General features: G+C 39.4%; 1 protein-coding gene across 2 annotated transcripts; it reads right to left on the reverse strand.

Moving 5' to 3' along the window:
- Positions 1-7608: 7608 nt before the first annotated feature.
- LOC103702798 (junctophilin-like protein) lies at positions 7609-20395 on the reverse strand. 2 transcript variants are annotated; one of them, XM_089924006.1, is made up of 7 exons: positions 20010-20395; positions 19884-19915; positions 15661-15758; positions 15486-15568; positions 11022-11099; positions 10364-10459; positions 7609-8210 (listed from the first exon to the last, which is right to left on the reverse strand). In XM_089924006.1, the coding sequence occupies exons 1-7, from the start codon at positions 20097-20099 to the stop codon at positions 7944-7946; spliced, it is 744 nt and encodes a 247-aa protein (XP_089780132.1). In that variant the 5' UTR covers positions 20100-20395; the 3' UTR covers positions 7609-7943. The 2 variants fall into 2 exon arrangements, with proteins under 2 accessions (XP_089780132.1, XP_038974606.3); XM_039118678.3 differs by lacking the exons at positions 19884-19915; positions 20010-20395 and adding an exon at positions 17424-18002.
- Between the last annotated feature and the right edge of the window lie 867 nt (positions 20396-21262).

The following is a 21262-nucleotide window of genomic DNA, read 5'->3' on the forward strand; positions in this document are numbered from 1 at the left end:
TTACGGACCTCCATGCTCCAACTTGAGGGGGAGTCTTACATATCACGGCTTGCACCATCAACTGCACATATCTTGCTTATATATATAGATTTGATTCTATATAGTTACACTCAAACTATATTTTTCATTTTTAATACATATTATGTGGATTTTTACGAATATCACCCTTTGCACTGTCAACTGCATATATCTTGCTTCTATATATAGATTTGATTCGATACAATTACACGCAATCTGTATTTTTCATTCTTAATGCATATTGTGTGGAATTCATTTTCTTTCTTTTGTATTACATACGGCTGCCCATGCCACATGAATAATGTATAGAAAACTTTTCTTATTTGGCGCTTCTCGTTGCCACTCTTATCACATTTTGACAAGACAAGCATTTAGTTTTTTGGGGGTTGATGTTATTTCTTAAAAGCAAGTTCAAACTTTAAACATCAAAGAAATAAATTGGAAAAGTTAGGCTTCAAGGTAAGAATTAAAGGTTTCTCGCTTGTAGGGACCTTACCTTTTTGGAGCTTAGTATCAGACAGAGACTGGAGGGCTGGCAGAGACTCACACTGTCGATGATGGGGAGGATCACCTTGGTTCGGTCAGTTCTCTCGGCGATTCCGACTTACTTCCTCTCTAACTCTCTTATCCCTATGGAGGTCCTGAGGACTATTGAGCAGCTCTTTAGGGACTTCATCTGGGGGGGGAGTGGTGGCAGAGGCGGTATACATCTGGTTGCATGGGAGGTGGTGTGCCAGCCGACCAGGGCTGGAGGATTGGGATTGCAGTCCATGGTGGTGAGACGGGAGGCGTTAGCGGCACTTCATGTAGCTAGATTCATGCTAGAGCCTGACAGTTTGTGGTCTTCATTGATGAGGGCCAAATATGGGGCCCTAGTTCCGGGGATTCGGGCAGGACGACACCATTCGCCGGTCTGGAGGGAGATGTGTGCCAGAGCTGTGCAGGTGCTTCCGGAGATTACATGGTCTATTGGGGATGGTCGGTCGATAGATGTTCTGGCGGACAGATGGGTGACTGAGCAGCCGATTAGTCTTCTGCCGACTCTGGTGGACTCGGCGAGATTGGTTGGATGCAGAGTTTGTGACTTATATGACCAGGCTGGGGGTCAGTGGAGGGAGGGGCTGGTTCGGGAGACTTTTGGAGAGCAGCTGGCAGAGGCGATTCTGGCTTTACCGGCTCTTTTGCGGGAGGAGTCAGATAGGCTAGTGTGGAGGCCGTCGGGACGGACGCGGGTCCGAGCTAGAGATCTTCTTCCCCTATTCAGGAGGGAGTCCGGTCGGCAGATAGAGGGAGGTTGGATTTGGAGGTTGCGGGTTCACCCGCGTGTGGCTTTGTTCATCTGGAAGGTGGCGTGGGGTTGCCTACCTTCCAGAAGCGTACTTGTTCGAAGAGGAGTACGGATCTCGCAGTGGTGCATGGTGTGTACGGAGGTGGAGGAGACTATTGATCATGTTCTTGTGCAGTGCCCGAGGGCAAGAGAGATCTGGAGTAGATCGCCGGTTCCCCTGCCCCAGTCGGTGGAGTCGGCTCAGGCCTTGATTTCTTTATTGAGAGGATCTATGCGGAGCCCCAGCTTGTGGGAGGAGGGTATTCTTAGAGCATATCTGGCTTACCATATCTGGTTGGACAGGAATGCTGGCATTTTTGAGGGTCGGAGGATTTCATCGAGGATGGTGGTTGATAGAGCTCTATTACAGGTTGGGGAGGTCACGGCAGCCTCAGCGGTATTCACTAGTGAGATGGCTAGGGACATCTGGGGCACTTCACCCGCTTTTACAGCGCCCAGGTTCGCCCTCGTCTCTTGGGTGCCCCCACCCCTTGGTCATCTCAAAGTGAATTTCGATGGGAGCATGATGATGGATGGTGTATTTGGAGGGGTTGGATTTGTGATCAGAGACTCCTGGGGTAGGATGGTGGCAGCAGGGGGTCAGCGCACGATGGGTCTCTCAGTTGTTGGGGCTGAGCTTCGAGCTGCATGGGAGGGTTTGTCTTTTGCGAAGAGAGTCCTTGGTGCCGAGTGGGTGCTACTGGAGGGGGATTCCTCTGTGGTGGTTGATTGGATCCGAGGTGTGGATAGATATGGGGATGGTCATCCCCTCATTAGAGAGATTCGGAGACTGGCTCAGGAGTTCGGTGGCTTCCAGGTAGCCCACGTATATCGGGAGGCGAACAGGGCAGCAGACTGGGTCGCCTCCTTCGTCGCACGACACTCTGGGGAGTTCCTTTGGACATCTGTAGGAGAGATTTCTTCAGATTTGTACTCTTTACTTTATCGTGATCTGGCAGGATGTACTCACTTTAGAGCTATATAATTTGCCGTTTTGACCAAAAAAAAAAAAAAAAAAAAAAAAGGTTTCTCGCTTGTTGCCCCCTTCCCATCGATCCCAGACAGTAGCACCCCACATCGGCTTGCCGGTTTGGCTAACTACGGCAGCAAGGGGAAAAGGACGGTGGCGAGCAAAGCTGAATCCCGGGGGGATTTCTCGGTCGAAAGAGCACGGGGGCTGCCAAAAGACGCGGGGCCAAAGGAAACGACAAAGGTGGTGGCCCATCAGGGCCGGGGCCGAGAGAGGGAGCATCGCATTTGCGGGGAAAAGAGGAGGACACGATAAAAAGAGCAGCGGCCCATCGGGTGGTGAGGGGAATGAGACTTCTCAGAGAAGCAATCCAAGTCTCTTTGTTACTTTACTGCTGCTTCTTTTGTCGTCGTTGTAGCTGCTGTTGGGTGGTGGGGGCGGGAGCCCGGTCGCGTCGACGATGCATCCCAGGCCATCCTATTCTTTTCAGAGGAGAAGCGAATGAAATCCGAGCGTCGACGAAACCATTAGAATGAACTCGTCCGTCGAAAATGGCAGCAGAAAGCTGATGGCGAGGGGGAGCAACTAGTGCAGGGACTTCAGGAGCGAGATGGCTAGCTGTACTTGAAAAGAGAGGATTGGGGGGCTCACTGGGTTTAGGTGAAGTGGCCACTGTGGGGAGCCAGTAGTGCAGGTGAGGGAGCACGAGTGGGCAAGCTAAGTGAGCGTTGAGGTGGAAGCTGAGTTCGCCGCTTGCTGCCCGCCTGCATGGAGGATAATTCGAAAGCATGAGAGAAACGAGGAAATTGGGTGTTGGTTTTCGCTTCCTTTTGTTTGCGCAGGCATGCAGTTGGTTAATGGTTTTTGGGGCTGTAGAACACTACGTACGGAGTATCAATCCATTTTCCTGTTCCGATGGAGGGCCCACTGAATGCCCCAACTCTCAAGTGACACTTGGCTACATAACAATAATTAATCTCTTTTTTCTATTTTTTTTTTAAAAAACGGGTATTTCATATATCATGGGTACGAATACACCCAATAGAATTATAAAACAAAAAGTCCCGAAGTGCTCCGGATATCTCACCCTTCCCAGTCCATAGGGTGCCTCATGAGTGGCTCGCTATATATGCCGCCACCCAGTCTGCTTCACGATATACATACATAGTCTGAAATGTAACACCTTCTCTCACCATCGTCCAAATATCGCGGAGCAGGGGATGAACTCCTCCGTCACTGCTCGGGCCCTATCGGACCCTTCAACTTTATTTTGACATTTGTATTTCTTATATTCCTAAGTCTAGATGTAGCAAAAAGATTGCATAACCAAATGATTAAAGTGAATTGCTGCGAGCACAAATGACTCTGCATATATATCATTCCTGAGAAACTGGATTTTGCTATGGTACGCTTTTATATTATTTTATAGAAAGTGAAGAGATATTCCGATTGTCCGATAGATTAGGGTATTTCAGTACTTTTCTCATAACAATTTATCAGCAAATTGTTAATAGGGTAGTATATAATTGGCAGCTGTTCTTAAATTTCAATGATTGCTTTCCACCGTGCATGGCCACTCGACATGTAATAGGGCACTAGTTATGTCCGTTTCTTAGCAAAAGCATTAGTTACATTATCGTCTATACTCGCATATGTAGAATTTGAGATTCATATTATTGTATAATCTAGTTATAATCATTCTATGGTGCTTAACAGACTGAATAGCCAAATACAAGCATCAATATTTACCCGACGATGGAAATTAAGTTACTATTTTAAAGCTGATCTAAACCGCATTTAGCATGCAAAAAAGAGGGTAACAACAATTCATGAGTGGAGTGTTTTCTGCCAATTTGAGTTTCTTAAATGTGGTTGGAAGAAGATCATACACTTCTCATTGACAGATAAACCCTAAACTCATGCACAAACATTTATATGAACGAGATGTCAACATAGTAGGATACAAGTAGGTATATGTGGAGTCTTTTTTACGTTCGAGTCATGAGTGCATGGCCAATCATGCATGAGCCGATCGACGCATAAGCCCTCACACGTAAGTGGCAGCATGTGGCACCGAATTTTTCTAGTTAAAAACTCCATGAAGAGCCACTTAGATGGTTAATTAGCAAGACTCCTAAAGTCTGAGAATTATGGGATGACACATCCATATGGGGGGACGGCTTAGGGTTATATGTAGCACGGTTGGGTGTGACCTAAGTTCCAAGGGATATCGATCCAATTTGTGCAAGATAATTAGTGCTAAACTATTGGATTTCTAATAACCAATTTCTGTAAGGTGGATTTTGATGTAATGCAGAATTTGCTCCATATGCTTCCAAAAGGATGCAAGATAGTGCATCACTAAAGATGTTAGCCCCACCAAGAATATGAACTTGTCTTTATTTCATATGGTTCCGCATTAACGAAAAGATGCATATCTTGTAAAAAGGAGTATAGGATTCCACCTCCTGCATGTCACCTGAACCACGCTCTCCCACTCATGGTGTGGTCTATAGCTGAAAGCCAAGTGGAGATCACATGAGAGGCTGGAGTTGGTCACATTATGTTGCATTTGGCAAGGAAAACCTAGCCAGTCATGGAGATTCACTGCTGTATTAGAAAGTGTAGTGGATTGCAATAAAAATGCAAAAGAAAAATAATTGAAGGCATAAAAGTTACCCAGGCATTATGATTAGTTTAAAAAATGCTTCTAAAGTTGTTCTTGGGAGCTCTTTTGTCATTAAAATAACTATGAAATGACTCTAATTAATATACCAACTAAACTTTCATTAAGGGTCGATACCTGCCAGCTGCAATTGTGGAGATCGACCTAGACAAAGATAAGATGCGCCAGGGGATGGCAAAAGGGGCTGGACAACTGAATTTGGATCACAATCTCTATCACACAATTATTTATAATTTTACTTTAATTTGTTATAATCTACCGATTTTATTCTTGATCTTGTTGATTACAATCATTGGGAATTTGATGCACTAGTCATATTATATATATAGATGATCCTTACTTCTCACTGCGTTAATTAATTTAATCTCTTGTGCACACTTAAAGTGGCATGAAGCCAATAACAAATAACAACAATATCTTGGGCTAATGAAAGGAAAGATGCTCCCATATCTTTGACCATTTGTGCTCCAAAGTCCCAGGGATGGCTCCATCTTTGTGCTTGTATTGCATGAGAGATTAGGGTGGAAGGGATGGTGAGATTACCTGAACATTAGATTTCTATTTATCGCTCTCCATTCCCGTGGCAAATGTAGTGAAGACATCAGAGATTCAACTGGATTGAAATAAGACGAAACTGAGAACATTAGAAGATGGGAATCATGCATTTCCCAATGGCCATGCTAAAAAGTTCATGTTACCGAGCTAATCCTGTGTACTTCTGACAGCACCAAGTCTGTTCTTTATTTATGAAGATAATTTACTCAGTGTTGCCTAAGTGAAATTTTACCATCATAGGTTGAAACAAACCAAACCGGTGATAACTCAAATGCATTGGCCAAAGGGAGTAAATGTTCTAAAAAATTATAGATATTAATTTTAGATATATCTTCAAGGCTTGAACCTTGAAAATTCTACACAATATAGAGACTTTAATTCATATTGAAATGAAGCATATATGAATCTTTAAACTTCCAGTAATATACCTAGCAAATTCTGTTCTCTTCAAGGCATTCAAATGCACTCAAGGAGTGAAGCAATAGCTGCATACATCTGCTCTCGCATTATCTTCTCTAGGAGTACTAATAGATTCCCCCCTCTCTCTCTCTCTCTCTCTCTCTCTCTCTCTCTCTCTAAGTAGGAGAGGGAGGGGAAGACCACTCACCAACTTTATTCAACAAAAGAAGTAATTTAAAGCTTTAATTAATAGATTTTTTTTACATGATTACCCTTCTAAATATCAAAGTTTGCATGAATACCTTCCTAAAATTGATATTTGTATATATACCCTCGTAAAATACTTGTTTTTACTATTCTACCCATTTTTTATCTTTATTTTTGCATATGTACCCACACCATCTAAAATCATTAAAAAATTAATAGTTTCAAATTAAATTGACTAAAATGCCCTTAATGGGTAGATGTATAAAAGGAAACATTTATAAGACGATCGCAACAGGAAATAAAAAAATAATTTCAAAATTCTATTTTAATTTTAACTTAAATCAATATGATTTTTATTAATGGTGTTAGAAGAACTATTATATTAGGAGCATTTGTGTAAAAACAGTGTTTTATGAGAGTATAGAAATAAATATAAATTTTAAGAGAATATTTATGTAAATTTAAAATTTTAGAAGGGTATTCATAAAAAAAAAATTTAATTAATAACACCTACAACCTGAACAATTCCCATCCTCTTACAGAGTATCTTGCAATCGCTCAATCTGTCAACAGACGCAAAACTGACTACCAGGATCGGATGAATCACTCAATCTATTTTACAACGGAAGTAAAACTTGCTATCAAGCTCGAATAAATCATCTCTGACCACCACTCCTTATGTAACAGCTGGGCCACTTCAGGCCCATGACCCAGGCCAACCGGCTTGGGCTTGGGCCCGAACCAAACCAGGTTCTTGAGCCCTCCTCTCTTTTCCTCTTCGTATGCAAACCCAAGCTCCGGCTCCTGTTCCACCGCCATCCGGCGACCATCCTACCGGCAACCTCCTTCCTCTCTCTCTCTCAATCCGCCCACTTTCTCCATTCTTTCTTCCATCTCCCACCATTTGGTGTATAGAATTGATGAGAAATCCCTCTCAATATCTCTGTTCCTCGTTATTGTGATTTTGCTCTCTATTCAAACTCTAATATGGATCTGGAAGAAGAAACTACCACATCGATCGAGTAGAGATCGGATTTGAGATCGAGGAGAGATCTCAACGTCTTAAACTGCTCGGTCGCCTTGGGAGCACCCCTGTTCTTCGGCCTAAGCTGCTTGAAGGAGATTTGCTGGTTCCTCTCTTTCCAGATTGCTCAAGTTATTGAAATTACTACAAGATTCATGTCGAAAATTGGATATTCACAAATCACAGCCATCACAGAAAAGAAAGGAAGGAAATGGTGATGGTCCTCCATGGCTGACAAGCACATCCACTTTTACTGTATGATAGGAGATGAAAGACTTCTTCAAATGGCGTGGTAAAACCGGAAAAGCAATAAGCATATCCATGGAATTGCTTGATCTCTTGGGCTTCATGATCAGATCTATAAAATGCTATATTCCACATTTCCATGCAAAATTACCTGCATGCAACTGGACTCTAGAATATACCCAAAAATTGCATGGCAAACCCTGCCTCCCTTCTCTTTCTATACATCGAGAATTGAAGAACAATATAATGTTACAGCGAAGTCCAAGATCCATCAGGAAGGCCAAGTAACATATTTTGGAATCATCGTAGTCTGGAACAGCAAATGAGCTGCGAATTAAAAAAAAATGAACATACATCTTATAATGCCAATGACTGAAAATAACAAAGAGAATGTCTCTGGAAATGCTCATGTCCCATCCTGTAGCCTCCCATTAGGATGCCTCTAGAAAAAGTTCCATCCTCTAGCTACCCGTGTGATGCTGCAATGGGGAAAAATGAAATTACCCCACCATCATGTACCCTTATCAACATCAAATCCAGCCCCGGTCCAGCCAGGCCCTGAAGCACCTCTTCCCTTGGGCAGGATCATGTTGCCCCTCCCTCTTCCCAAATTTGGGGTTCTTTTCTTTTCTTTCACTTCAACAGGTCGTTGGTTGTGCCCATCCGAGGCTGGCTGACCACCATTGTTTGGTCCTGTAAGTGTATGTTCAGGCACTTTACCAGCTGATTCTGCTGGCTGAAGCTGGGCAGGTTGAGGAGCTGGGACATTGCTGTCAGTCTGTTGCACAGATACAACATTATGACATAAAAATAAAGAAAACTCAACTTCTAATATTCTATACATGCATGCACAAATACCATATACGTCTGTCCACTGCGATGATGTAGCCTAGATGCAATAACAGGCAAATTACTCATTTACTGGAAACAAATTGTAAAAGTTTGAAATGTCATGCTACCTTGTGTGCATAATGCAATTGATCATGTACAACAGGACCCTTGCTATTTGTAAACTAGACAATATTACTCATGGTTTTAATCGAAGTCTCATAAAAAGCAAAGCAAATGTAGATGCCATAAAATGATATACAATCCCTTTTCCAAACTAACATAAATATTCAGCCAGTTAGAGTCACCTACTAATCAGAAAATCCAACCAGTGAGACAGTTACCGGATTATAGACGAAACAGATACTGGGCAAACTCCAGAATGTGGCAAGTGGAAAGGCTTGAATGTTCTTTTATGATTGCAGAAACCAAGTGCCTTTACAGTTATTAGCAGTTCCTTGGCCCAGAAAGGCTCATCTGTAAGCTATTTCAGTAGCTGATTGGGCTTTTGGACATGATAACTAAACACCAACTTTAGAATAGCTCTATCAACCTGAAAGATGATTACATGATTTGAGGGATATTACCCAGACCCTTTGATTTACTCAAAATATTCAGACCCGAGACTTGAACATGGGTATATGGCGGAGCCAGAATTTGATTCAGTGGGGGCAATGATAGTAATCTATAATCTTTTACTTTATCAACCCAAAAGATATCAATATGATTCAAGGGATATGTTAAGCAGACCCTTTAATTTACTCAAAATACTCACCGGACACTTGAACATGGGTATATGGCGGAGCAGGAAATTTGATTCAGAGGGGCAATCATAGTAATCTATAATCTTTTGCTTTATTTTTCAACAGAATATTAAAATTATTATTGGCAAAAAAGTTATTGTAATTATTTTAAAATAAATTAGTCATTTGAACTAATCAAACTATGATATTCTATTATAAATTTCATAATTGTCAAAGTTCTAACCAAGAGCTTGAAAGGAATGATCAAGCTTGTATCATAAGTTGTATGGAAATAAAAATAGCAGCATGGACACATCTATATTGATAGCAACAATATTAAGAGAGAGAGAGAGAGAGAGAGAGAGAGAGAGAGAGAGAGTAGCAATGCTACATTCTTGAAGTGGTTTAAAAAACCAAAAAAAGAAAAGAAAAAGAAAGAGAAGCAGAAGAAAAAGTAGTGTATTCTAGCCATGCTTTACCTGGTTTGTCATCTTCTGATGTTCTTTACCAGTTTGATAGAGACATTTCACTGGAAATCTCAGATAGAAATGAAGATATATATTTTTTTAAGATGATTTGACATGAGCAAGAGCCTGCATTGATTGTACCAAAAAAAAAAAAAACTAGAACCTGCATTGGCTTTTCAATCTGAAGGGGCTTGGGATTCTCTACTACAACATCAGTTAGTGGGTGTCTCCAGATACTCTTGATGGTGAGAAAATATAGCACTAGCGAGAAAATATGGAGGGCAAGTCAGGTGTGTATTCCATAATTACTATCCACAATTAACAAATTCCATATTTTTAGGAAGTGCAACGGTAGGCAGTTTCAACCGAATTTTTTGGGCAACAAAATGCCAGTCAGGCAAATCCTAGAATTTCATGGGCCGCAATGGTTTCCCTCACCCCTGGCTCTGCCAGTGGTAAAGGATGACACTAGGGTATGACTTATGAGTCGGCAAAAACAAATTTTCCGAGGTCAGAAGACATTCACATATCCACACTTAACACTCATACCAGAGTCCTTTTACTATTTAAGAACTGAGATACATGTGTCAGTTGACAGATCGGTCATGATTATCCAACATATAATGCAGCAGAAGTTTTATGCAACACTAACTGCAATAATGATTCGCTGATTTGTTGACAGATGATCTGAGAAGAACAGACCTTTTGTTCCAAGTTCTAAACCATAAAGAATAGCCAAAGAACTTCATATAAAATACAGTGACATAACACAAACAGAAAAATAGAGTTAAAAAAACAGAAAAATATAGGGACATCAACCAAATAGGTTACCGTAATGAAGTCTATATAGGACAGAGAGGATGTTATAGTGGAAGACACTGAAGAGTACTTACATGAACAACAGAGGAACCCCTACTAGGGTTAAGAGCTGTAAGTCGTCTTTTTAACTCCTCCAGTCTTGTAAGTTGAGTGGCCGTGCTTTCTTGGATCTATTTAATATGCAATAAGCAAAATATTATGAATCAGCATCAAATTGAGTAAGGAGCATGATATGCCGGCCGGTTCAGCACGTATCGTACCAGTCCGGACCCTGACCGGTATGGTTCAGCCGTGGAAAACGGTACATAGCCCGTAACCGACAGAACCCAGCCGGAGCCGGGGAAGAAGAAGAGAAGGAGAGAGTGAGCGGAGGAGAGAGGGAGAAGGAGAGACCTCCACTGCCATCGGAGGGCCTCGGGAGGCCGGCAGAGGCCGCGGGGGCACAGTGGAAAAAAATTTGGGATTTTTTAAGTGAAGTAGGAGATCCGCGGCCTCCGCCGGCCCCCCGCGGCCCTCCGCTGGCGGCGGATTCCTCTCCTTCTTCCTCCCTCCCCCGCTCGCTCTCTTTCACCTCGTCTTCTCCGGCTCCGGCTCTTGGTACAGGCCGGTACCGAAACGGTACCGAGAACGATGAACCGGTCCGGTAAGCCACCGGTACGCCTAACGGTACCGATTCCGAATATCTTGGTAAGAAGGAGATTTTTTTAAAAAAAGCAAAGAAAACAAATATACCAACTGATTTAGATCATCGCAGAGCTTCTTCTTGGTCTCCTCCTCATCCCTAACAGCTTGAGCTGCAACTTCCCACACCTAAGATGCCAAAATTAGTGTATCCCCTAGATTATCCAAAAGTTGGCAACAATGAAGCAAAAGAATGTTGAAAAGATGCAAAAAACATCATCCAAAGACATCCATAGACTCTCATCTTCCCAAAAGTAATTGAATGTGGTTATAATGGTTGGAACGAAATGCGATAAAATATCAGGGGTATATCTCTCCCACATAATCCAATTTTATTTCATAACTCAGCATATAAACTTAACAATTTATAGCGAATATACAAAGTGTTGGGGCTTGCAGAAAGAAATGATGGATCATCAGAAAAACAAACTTAGCAACCAAACATACAAAAGGTGGAACATAAGGTAAATCATACGTGAAAAATAAACAAAGAGGTGGACATGGGTATATCCAGGAGTGCAAGATTAGATCATCATAATTCTTTTTCTTTTTTTTGAATTTCAGAATAAATTTAATCTGATTTATAAATATTTCCATGGGGAACCAAGTTGCCAGCTAGCTAGAAAGGCGTGTATGTATGAGACCTACAAACTTATCTAATTGATGGTGGCTGAAAATTACAGAAAGAAATATTTGACCACTTCAGTAGAATGCGCAGACTCTTTTTCCCACATTGGAATCCTTTTAATTGAGGACTACATAATGAAGTCTAGATAGGAGTCCACTCTGAGAATTTACTGCCCTTTTATCTTCTAAAGTACTTCGGTGGTATTAATATTATTCTACCAGGAAGGTTAGGAACGATGGCAATATTTTAGACATGTTTCTGAATCCAGTTTTGACAAAATGTTGTTTTAGGTGTCACTGTATTTCAAGGACGAGTCAAGGGACTTCTGGGGTATTTTGGAGTGCTCTAAAGTCATTGACATGATATTATTCTGTACCGGACTCCAGATCAATTAGAAGTTCAACTGTTTTGAAACTTTATGCTTTCTTTAGTTACAGAAAAATCTCACATTAAGTGCGCCCTTAGGAGTAGCGTAATGTCCTAAAAGGGGGTTGGGAAAGGAGCAGAGATGTATAAAGATTTTGTGCCTTTCTTTCTTCTCAAAGAAAACAATGGTCAGTTTACCGTTAATGATTTATATGCTTTCCACTTTATTTGTGATGAGAATGAGATTCGCTAATTTCGCACCTTTTCAACCTGTTGAATAACTTTACTGTTCTTTAAATTTCCTTGATCTGAAATTCCCCTTTAAAAAAATATAGATTGCTACAGGCGTGAGATCAACTACTCCATAGCTTGGTTGTAATAAAAATTCAGTGTGCTCAAATCCCAGAAAGTCTAAAAGTTCATCAGTTATTTGGAATCAGATTCAGGCTTATCCTGGCTTAATTTTGGTACTAAGTTCATTGCATTAGGGATTTGATTATTCAATAAAGAAGATTTAGATTGTCATGTGATTGACAAGCGGATTATTGTACAGAAACAATATGGTGAACTTAATCCAACTATTGCAACTAACCTTGAAAAGATGAATAAAAGGATTTTGCATGTTGATAACACTGAACTAATCTATTTCATTTGAACATCTTAATATCAAGATGAAATCCAAGTGTCAGAATGAGGTACTAACAAAGTTTCCTTCTGCCCATCTTAGCTATGAAGTTCTTCTCTCAGACAATCTCCTTGGTAATTGAGTTACCAAAACTTGAAAGTAATGTTCCATGTATCTAGCATGATGGGCAAAAAAAGCAAGAAGATCTATCCTTTAAAGAACTTAAAAAGGCAGCAGAGGATGAAGGCAACACCCAAAAGATGAATATCAAGCTTCAGGAGAACCCAACAATATCATTCATAATGCTATCATACCCATAAGTTCCCACAAATTGAGCTCAACAATGATGCTTTGTGAGATTCACATAAATATAGGCAATGTGCTAAAATGTGGCATCCTAGGCTTAGCAAGTCCTCCGTAATCCTGCACAGGGTCCAAGTTGACCTTCATATGCAAGTAGTTGTTTGCTTAGCCTTAATTATGCTCCGACCTGTGGCTCATTGTCGAATGTTCATTTCAGATTGCTATAATTTGGTAAACGTGACATGCGCGCAACTAGAGTACAACAGGGGAAGAAAGCTCAAAAGAAATAGCATATGGAGGGATAATTGGAGAATAAAATTTGGAGACTAACCAAGTGGAGCTTCACAAATGGGGACGCTGGGTTTTTTTAATTTAACAGCAGATAAACTGAAGCTCTGGCTAGATTAGGTACTTGTGACCAATAGGAATCCATAGTAGGCCATCTGTATGATGGTTTTTTCCTTTTATCTTGGGTCTTTTCCCAACAGCTGCTTGGCCCAATGAGGGTTGAAGAAGTGGGGGCTGACTATTGCTTGCAATGCCCATTTTGGGCCACCTTACCAGAATGTCAACTATGGAGCCAGCATGACTTATTTTGATTTTTTTTTTGTTTTGTCTATATTATTGTTAAAACTTGCATATTTAACGCATTATGTAAGTAACTCACCTAAATAGTTTTTTACTTAAGTAGGTTATTACTAGGTTATGATCTCTGATCACAAAATGGTCTGACTCTTACCAGTTGTTAACCATCAAAAGAAAGAAGATTGAGAGTTGAGACTATTGTAATCTTGCATCAAAGAAAGTCAAGAAGTTTAAGTTGGAGTAGTGTTTAATGCATATGGACATAAGAATCAGATTCAGACGTGTCTAAGTGTCTGACCTGGCAAAGATTGAAAAAAGGAGATACAGGGAATGTGTAGAACAAATAATTTTAACTAAAAATATGTAAAGAAAACATTAAAAGATAATATTTTTTAGGACCTCCAATATGCATGATTCTCATCCAAACTTCCTAATTAGCTTAAGGATTTTAGAAAAAATGATATTTTATTAAGTTATTTTAATATCTACTTTCTTTATCAATCCATAAAAAGAAATAAAAGCTCACTTTAATATTATCATAGTGGGTTGAACTTATTACTGGAGGAATCCAACTCTATGCTACATTTTAGAAGTTGCAACTAAAATAATTTTGTAAGTATCCAAGTGTCTGCTACAAATCCAACTTCGGTACATATCTGAGACTTCTATGATCTAGACATAAGTATTTGGGTTACACAGTTTTGGGGTGAGATCAGCAAATAAGGAATGTGACTGTCGTATGAACTAGTAACCTGACGGCCCAAAAAACAAAAGTTTATCCTAGTTACAGGCAGACCTCAAGCACTTTCAAAGTAGTTTATGAAAACACAACATTTTGCTGTATGTCATATGGATAGTTTTCATTTGAACATTTATGGCCTACTAGCATTATGGCCAGATGCTCATCAAAATCTATCAATAATCCCCTACATTCTATAAGAAAATAGTGAAATCTATTCCTAATTAGCTAGCAGTCATCATTTATGGCACATTGTCAATCCAGACATTTTTTCTCAAACACAGATAGAGTAGCATGTCGTGCAGGTCCATGCCATATAAACATACTATGCAAACAAGATAAGGACACCATTTAAGGGTAGGTAGTATCAATCTATGCTGACCTATTTCTATTTGTCCTAGTGCATGCACACAACACAATTGACTGATATGGACTGGCATGAACTCAATTCTAGTCCATGACAATATAAATTATATTGTTATAAACCCTGGCACATGGCCAAGCATGTGACTAACAAAACTATGGGATGGCACAACATGTTTTGTTAGACTAACAAAACCAACCTATGACCAAAATGGGCACAGAAAGCAGTACTTTAATCCTTAAGTTTGCCATTTTCTTTATAAAACATGTACTTTACAAAATTGTGTACTTTCATATGAGACATATATTTTTATTGTTATGTAAGAATAAATGACTATGGATCCAATGAGAGTGAAATAATCAACCTCCAAGCATCCCTTTGTAAGATATCACAAACAACAATTGATTTGTTGATGCATGAGGAAGTTTGAATGAACTAGTGATTGGCCCAAGATACGTAGAGAAGATGAAATAAAGGTGTTGTCGACAAGGAACCGAGTTTTCCATGTTTTATCTCAACTTACTTTATCTCACTCTTATAACGCTTACCAAAAGAGCAATATTGAGTAAATACCACTTAGCTGTCGCAGTTTTTTGGTTTTCGAGTGGTCTCTTGGATTTCAAAAATGATCCAATAACAAAATGATGATCTTAGCTTTCTCCCATAAGGCACTCTCTTAATCAATACTCAAATACTTTCATACATATAGTGCTTCAGGCTAAAGTATGGTGGTGTATACAAATATACACAGCAAATTGGAAGTTGACTGGTGAAAGACATTTAACAATAACACATAAATCACATGAAGGTGAATCAAACACTTGTAAATAAACAAGAAAAATAGAAGTATAACAAGAAAAAAAAAACAGAAAGGTACATGAAATTCTAATGTAGCATAACAAAACCTTCTTTGCTTGGTCTTCCTTGAGCTTAGCCACATGTATTCTTTCAGTTTGTATTTCAATCTTCTTTCGCAAGTGCTCGAGTGCTTCACATACCCCAAAATAAGAGAAGGAAGATGCATGTTACAACAATGAGTTAACTTTCTATAGATGAAGATAAACTATATGGTGTGCCTACCTGCTTTCTTTGGACCAGCTGTAAGTTTCAACTCCAATGTAAGATTCTCCAATTCGCGTTCAACATCACGAATCTTGGAATAATTTTCTTGAATATATCTGTGCCATTCATAAATCTTTGTTACAAGTTTATTAAAGCAATCTTATCAGATAAGGGATTTTCATAGTGTCAAGCCCCAATCAAACATTAGTACATATATTGTGTCAGCTTATCGGGGACAGATTTATGTAGAAAATGAAATTGATTATAAAGGAAAAAAACATTTCCCTCTTTTACTGTACATATGAATCAAAGTAACATGTACGTAAAATAGATGAGAACATGAAAGAGGTGAACAGAAGGAACATTATTGGCATCTCTCTGTTATGAGATGGACTGTGTAATGGTATATGCACATAAAAATATCCTATGTTCGCAAGTGTTTCAAACTAAGTAAAGAAACATTGACATTTATAGACCATTTAAAGCATTACTTTTTTTTGACTTTATTTCTTAAATCTCTCTGTTATTGGCATCTCTCTGTTATGAGATGGACTGTGCAAGGGGAATCCTGAAAAATCTGCTCCTGGCTATGCAATTTTCTGTCAATACAAGTGTTTGGTAAAATAACTAAATCAAATTTCAACATTTATGTCATTTATTTCTTTTATATTCCTTTCAATTTCTTAAATTGACTTGGAAAAATGGAATATTGATGAAGTCTGGCCTCAACAAAAGTCCAAATGTTTTTTCTTTTGACTTCGCCTTTTCAACATTGGGCACAGTTGAAAAAACACATGATTTCAAGAACAATTAGGTAATCGGACCTTCATTCTTTCTTAACTTTAGTAAGAAATTATGAATGTAGAGTTCACTACATTCAATAGTGAATGTAGAGTTCACTACAAACTCAGACTAAATTGCCATCAACTTCAAATTGCCATCAAACCTCAGACTTATCCCACAGCCTAAACTTACCCATTTGAGAAAACCAAATCTAGAGTTCACTACAAACTTTATAAAGAATGAAGCCTAACATCTTGAAATATTTTATACTAGCTACTCTGAAATTGGAACCAAAAATTTTGCCTTTGATCAACACCCAATTCACAACTGGGAAAGTTTTTGGAGCTTCAGTTAAACCTAACATGTGAGACCAAATTTAGTTAGGGGCGTCAATGGCAGAAAGCGAGTGTCTAGGTAGGTTACAGACCAGTATCAACAGCAGGCTAGGATTAAGGGAACTTATGGAGGAGAAAGACAGAAAGCGAGTGTCCAGGTGCTTTAGGAGGCTGAGATTTATTCATATCCATCAAAACATCTGACAGTAACTAACAAAAAAAAGATGAAGAAAAGCAGTGAACTCAACATTCTACAGCAAGGATTTCAAAGGGCAGGGTTTGGATGTGATCTAGAGGTTAGATGGAGATTCTTTGAGGTTAGACAATTTGTTGCTGCAGAGCTTCCATAAAGATAGATGAGAGAGAAGGAAAAAGAACAGATAATAGAAGGAAGAAAGACAAAAAAGAATAAAAATATTTCAAAAATGTGAAAGTAAATTATAATAGTTAATTTTTTAAGAAAAGGAACAACTTTGCATTTTGTTTTTCAAAAAACTTATCTGGACAGCCAGTTCTCTCTTCCTACATTATAGAGAGGTCAGCCACTCCTATCAATTTGAATCCTAAGAGAAAAGATATAACTGTAGTTTGCACTAAATTCTCAAGGAATAATAAGGATGCATAAAACCATACATTCAGTTGATAATACCATTAAGAACTCACGTAATTCTGAAAAATGACATCTCCATGCTAAATGAGTTGTTTGCCATAGACATCAAGCATCAAGCATCTTCTTTATTGTTTACATCCACGATGATCCTGAATTAGGTCCAACTGAGACTTCTTTGCACCCTTATACAATTGACTGCCTCACCAAACCTCTAATTAGGCATGAGATGAAGAAAAGTCCAAGAAACCTTATGTTCATAATTCAGTATCTTCAAGGTATTTGTATTTGGTCAGGATAGACCATACCACTGGAAGATCTGTCATTGCAGGAATCATCTTTCCTCTGACAGAAATTTTTTGTTTTTGCTTTTTTATATATTTGTGGACGACTTCGAACTCTGGGTGCCCATCCAATGTTCCGGTGCTGGGAAGACCCCTGGCTACCTGTCTCCCACCTACAGTCTTTTAGAATATTTGGTCAGGATAGACCACACCATTGGAAGATTTGTCATTGCACGAATAACCTTTCCTCTGACAGAATTTTTGTTTTTGTTTTCTTCATAGCTACTTTGAACTCTGGGTGCCCATCCAATGTTCAAGTGCTAGGAAGACCCCTGGCTACCTGTCTCCCACCTACATAGTGAATTGACTAAAATATGAAAGAACTATTTTTTCTTTAAATCTTTCACTTTGAGCAAAGATGTATGATTTGGCTACTCAATCAATGCCTACTTGCATGGTGCAAAATTATGTGACAACATGGACAGAAAGAGGGAGGGGGGGGGGGGGGGTTCTCAATCATACAAACAAGATGGAGAACATGAATGTTGAGTTGCATGTTTATAAAACGAATGAAGAGAAAATCTCAAATTATTTTAAGTTTTCCAAAGATGTTCAACCAAACTATAGAGATAGTTTATATTGGTGACTTGGCAAATCTACTTTCATTGTCAGGTCACAATGTTGTTAATATTGTGTCATGAATTTTATAAGAATGCTTGGTTATCTTCGCAGGAGACATTGGAAGTCAATGAATGAGTTAATCATAATGATTTTAATCCACAATGTTTTATGCATCTTAACAAGATGTTGAACATTTATCTATCAAGTACATCATCTACATTCCAACAAACCCTCAGTAAGATTCAATTTCATAAACACTGAATCGCCATAATGATGCTCTACCTCAAAGTCTTAGCAGCTATTTGTGTTCTCAATCTTGTTATCATAGCAATGATTCTTCCCTTTTCTTAAAAGTTTCAACTATAACTTGCTTCACCTCAAACGTTAAAGGCTCTTAGTGACGCGTTCAGGCTCATGGGTTAGGCTCTGTAATTGAAGCATACCAATTAAAAAAGGCTTGTATGAGGTGCAAACCTTGAAGTTAACTACTCCTCTTAATGCATGCAAATTAGACTTTGAATATTTCACGCATCAATAGTAGGTAAATGATGACCTTTTTTGTTTTTGAAGTTGAATGAAGTTTTTAAGTGTGAAAATAATTGAAAAGTTCAGACAAGTTCTCTCATAATCTTTGTCAAACATTAGAATGCAAATATTGAATAAAAGAAGGCATTTTTCTACAATATCTGCAAGAAAGTTTTGTAAATTTGAAGTCTGCAACTTCAAATTCTGACAATATTTGTTGTAATAATCAAGTTCAAACAAAATGGACATGCCATTTGCGTATTATATGACTCTTTTATTATTTATTTAAAATTTCTTAATTTAAGAGGTAATCATTGCATGCATTAAGTCTTATTCTTGCTCCATTGAGAATTTAGATCCTTAAACCATGTCTCTGCCTTTTCAGAAATTGGTTGTTCTATGACAATAAGGCATTGCCTGTGCCAAAAGATTCAACATCAAAACTGATTTTCTAGACTTCTATCGATCACGTAGCTTCAAGTCACGATAGCAAATTTATACAAAATGCTAGTGTTTCTATATGCTTTTTCCCTATCTTTTCTTTCTCCTTTTTGCGCAGAGTTAAAATTAACCCCTGTGAAGATGGATATAAGAATTAAAATTGCAATGTAACGAACAACCTATTTCATAAATTTGGCATCTGCCACATAAACAAAATTAGAAAACTCTCTATTACTTGATGTAGAAATGAGAATCTGCCGCAAGACCTGCACCCTTCTCCAACAAAAGATGAAACTACCCAGTACAACTTGTACGTTGGTTCAAGTAATTAACAAGCATTCTCGCAAAGTCGGCGGGAAGGCACTTTAACTTGTAAAACCAAGCGGAAGAGAAACAGTAGAATTATTACACGCCAGAAGAAGATAGCCTGAATCCAGATACACAGATATGCACCTCGCAGTTTCCAGCATACAACACTACTACAAGGGTAGTACAAGAAACGAAGGATTGGAAAGAAACCGGCGCCCAATTCACGCCCCTCATTTGGGTAACAACTTGTATGGAAAAATTGAAGGAAATAATGAGGCAGATCTGATATGAAAGAGAAGAGAGGGAGAAGAGGAAAGATGGGCATTCGAGGCGTACCTCTTCAGCTGGAGCTGCTCTTCCTCAATGACCTGGTGAAGCGAAGAAAATCGGTCAGAAGGAAGGGGGGGGTGCGAAATTTAGATTAAAGAAGAAAGAGAGGAGACGGCGAGGAGAGTGAGAGACCTTCTCGGTGAAGGCGATGACGGGGTTTTCTCTGGCGATCCCGTCGGGGCCGATCTCGGGGAGGAGGGAGGGAGGGAGTTGGGAGGCCATCAGGGTGCGAGGGGAGGAATTAGATCTCTCGCCTCTCTCTCTCTCTCTCTCTCTCTCCCTCTTCCTCCTTCCGAGTCTCGGATTTTTAATTTTTTTCTCCCTTCCTGCGGGCCAGGCGCTCGATTTCAGAGAAGCGGCATGCGCGGAAACCGGCTTCTCGCTTTCTGGTTTCCGGGTACGCTACGCCCGGCGGCCCGAGCCAAGGGACGTGCTAAGTGCTAACCCGCCGCACAGGCGCAAGGTAGCGAAACCTGTCAGACCAAAAACCATGAACCAATTCTAACACGTACCAACAGGAAAAATAAATAAATATATAATATATATATATATATATAGTAATTTAAATTGGCCATATATCAATCTCAAAATAACTGCAAGCTAAATATTGAAACAATTCTATTTAATAGGTTCTATAAAATGATGTTTACGGAAGAAGGTTTGCAACAATAGGAACGAGCAACGAGATTGAGTTCATAGTCTAACTATGGCTTTGTTCCAAGCTTACCCCGAGCACTATCCGCCAACTCCAAAGCTTAATTCTCCGAAAACAGAAAGGTAGATAGCGAGCTGAAAGTTCAGTAAATAATCAAAAATAAAATTAGAGAGATCGAATAAGTACAATTAGAAACATTTTTAACAGGTTAGATGAGTAAGGATGGAGCAACATGCAAATGGCAATGAGAGAGAGTCTCAACGAGGTCCAGGCTCAAGTCAGCTTCGGATGCTTGATGTTCACCTTCGAAATGTTTTTATTAAATCATGGAAGCAATTTTACAAGCAGTCATGAATGTATGTACATACATATTTCATTTAGTTACTGAAGATTTTTCGTAAATTACGCACTATTCATATTACATAAAAAATTACATTACCGATATTTATAAATATGGTTTAAATAAAAATTAGCTATATTACAATCATTTTGGTCTAGTCGAATCCCTATTAGAATCCGACGCCACTAGTGAAGCAGCCGAGATCAAGATAGGTGAAGAAGATTATGAAATATAATTCTTTCTTTTTTTCGCTTTTCTAATTAACAAACTTGCTTCGAGATCCAGATCGAAGAGGGGTTTGGATCATGAATCGACAATCTTCGACGCGAAGGAGAGGCAATTGGGCCACGGTTGGAACGCCGCCGACAGTTGCGGCTAGTGCGATGAGGG

Source organism: Phoenix dactylifera, chromosome 6, assembly GCF_051530095.1.
Source record: "Phoenix dactylifera cultivar Ajwa chromosome 6, Ajwa_hap1_PhDact_Kaust_v1.1, whole genome shotgun sequence".
Taxonomy (NCBI): Eukaryota; Viridiplantae; Streptophyta; class Magnoliopsida; order Arecales; family Arecaceae; genus Phoenix; species Phoenix dactylifera.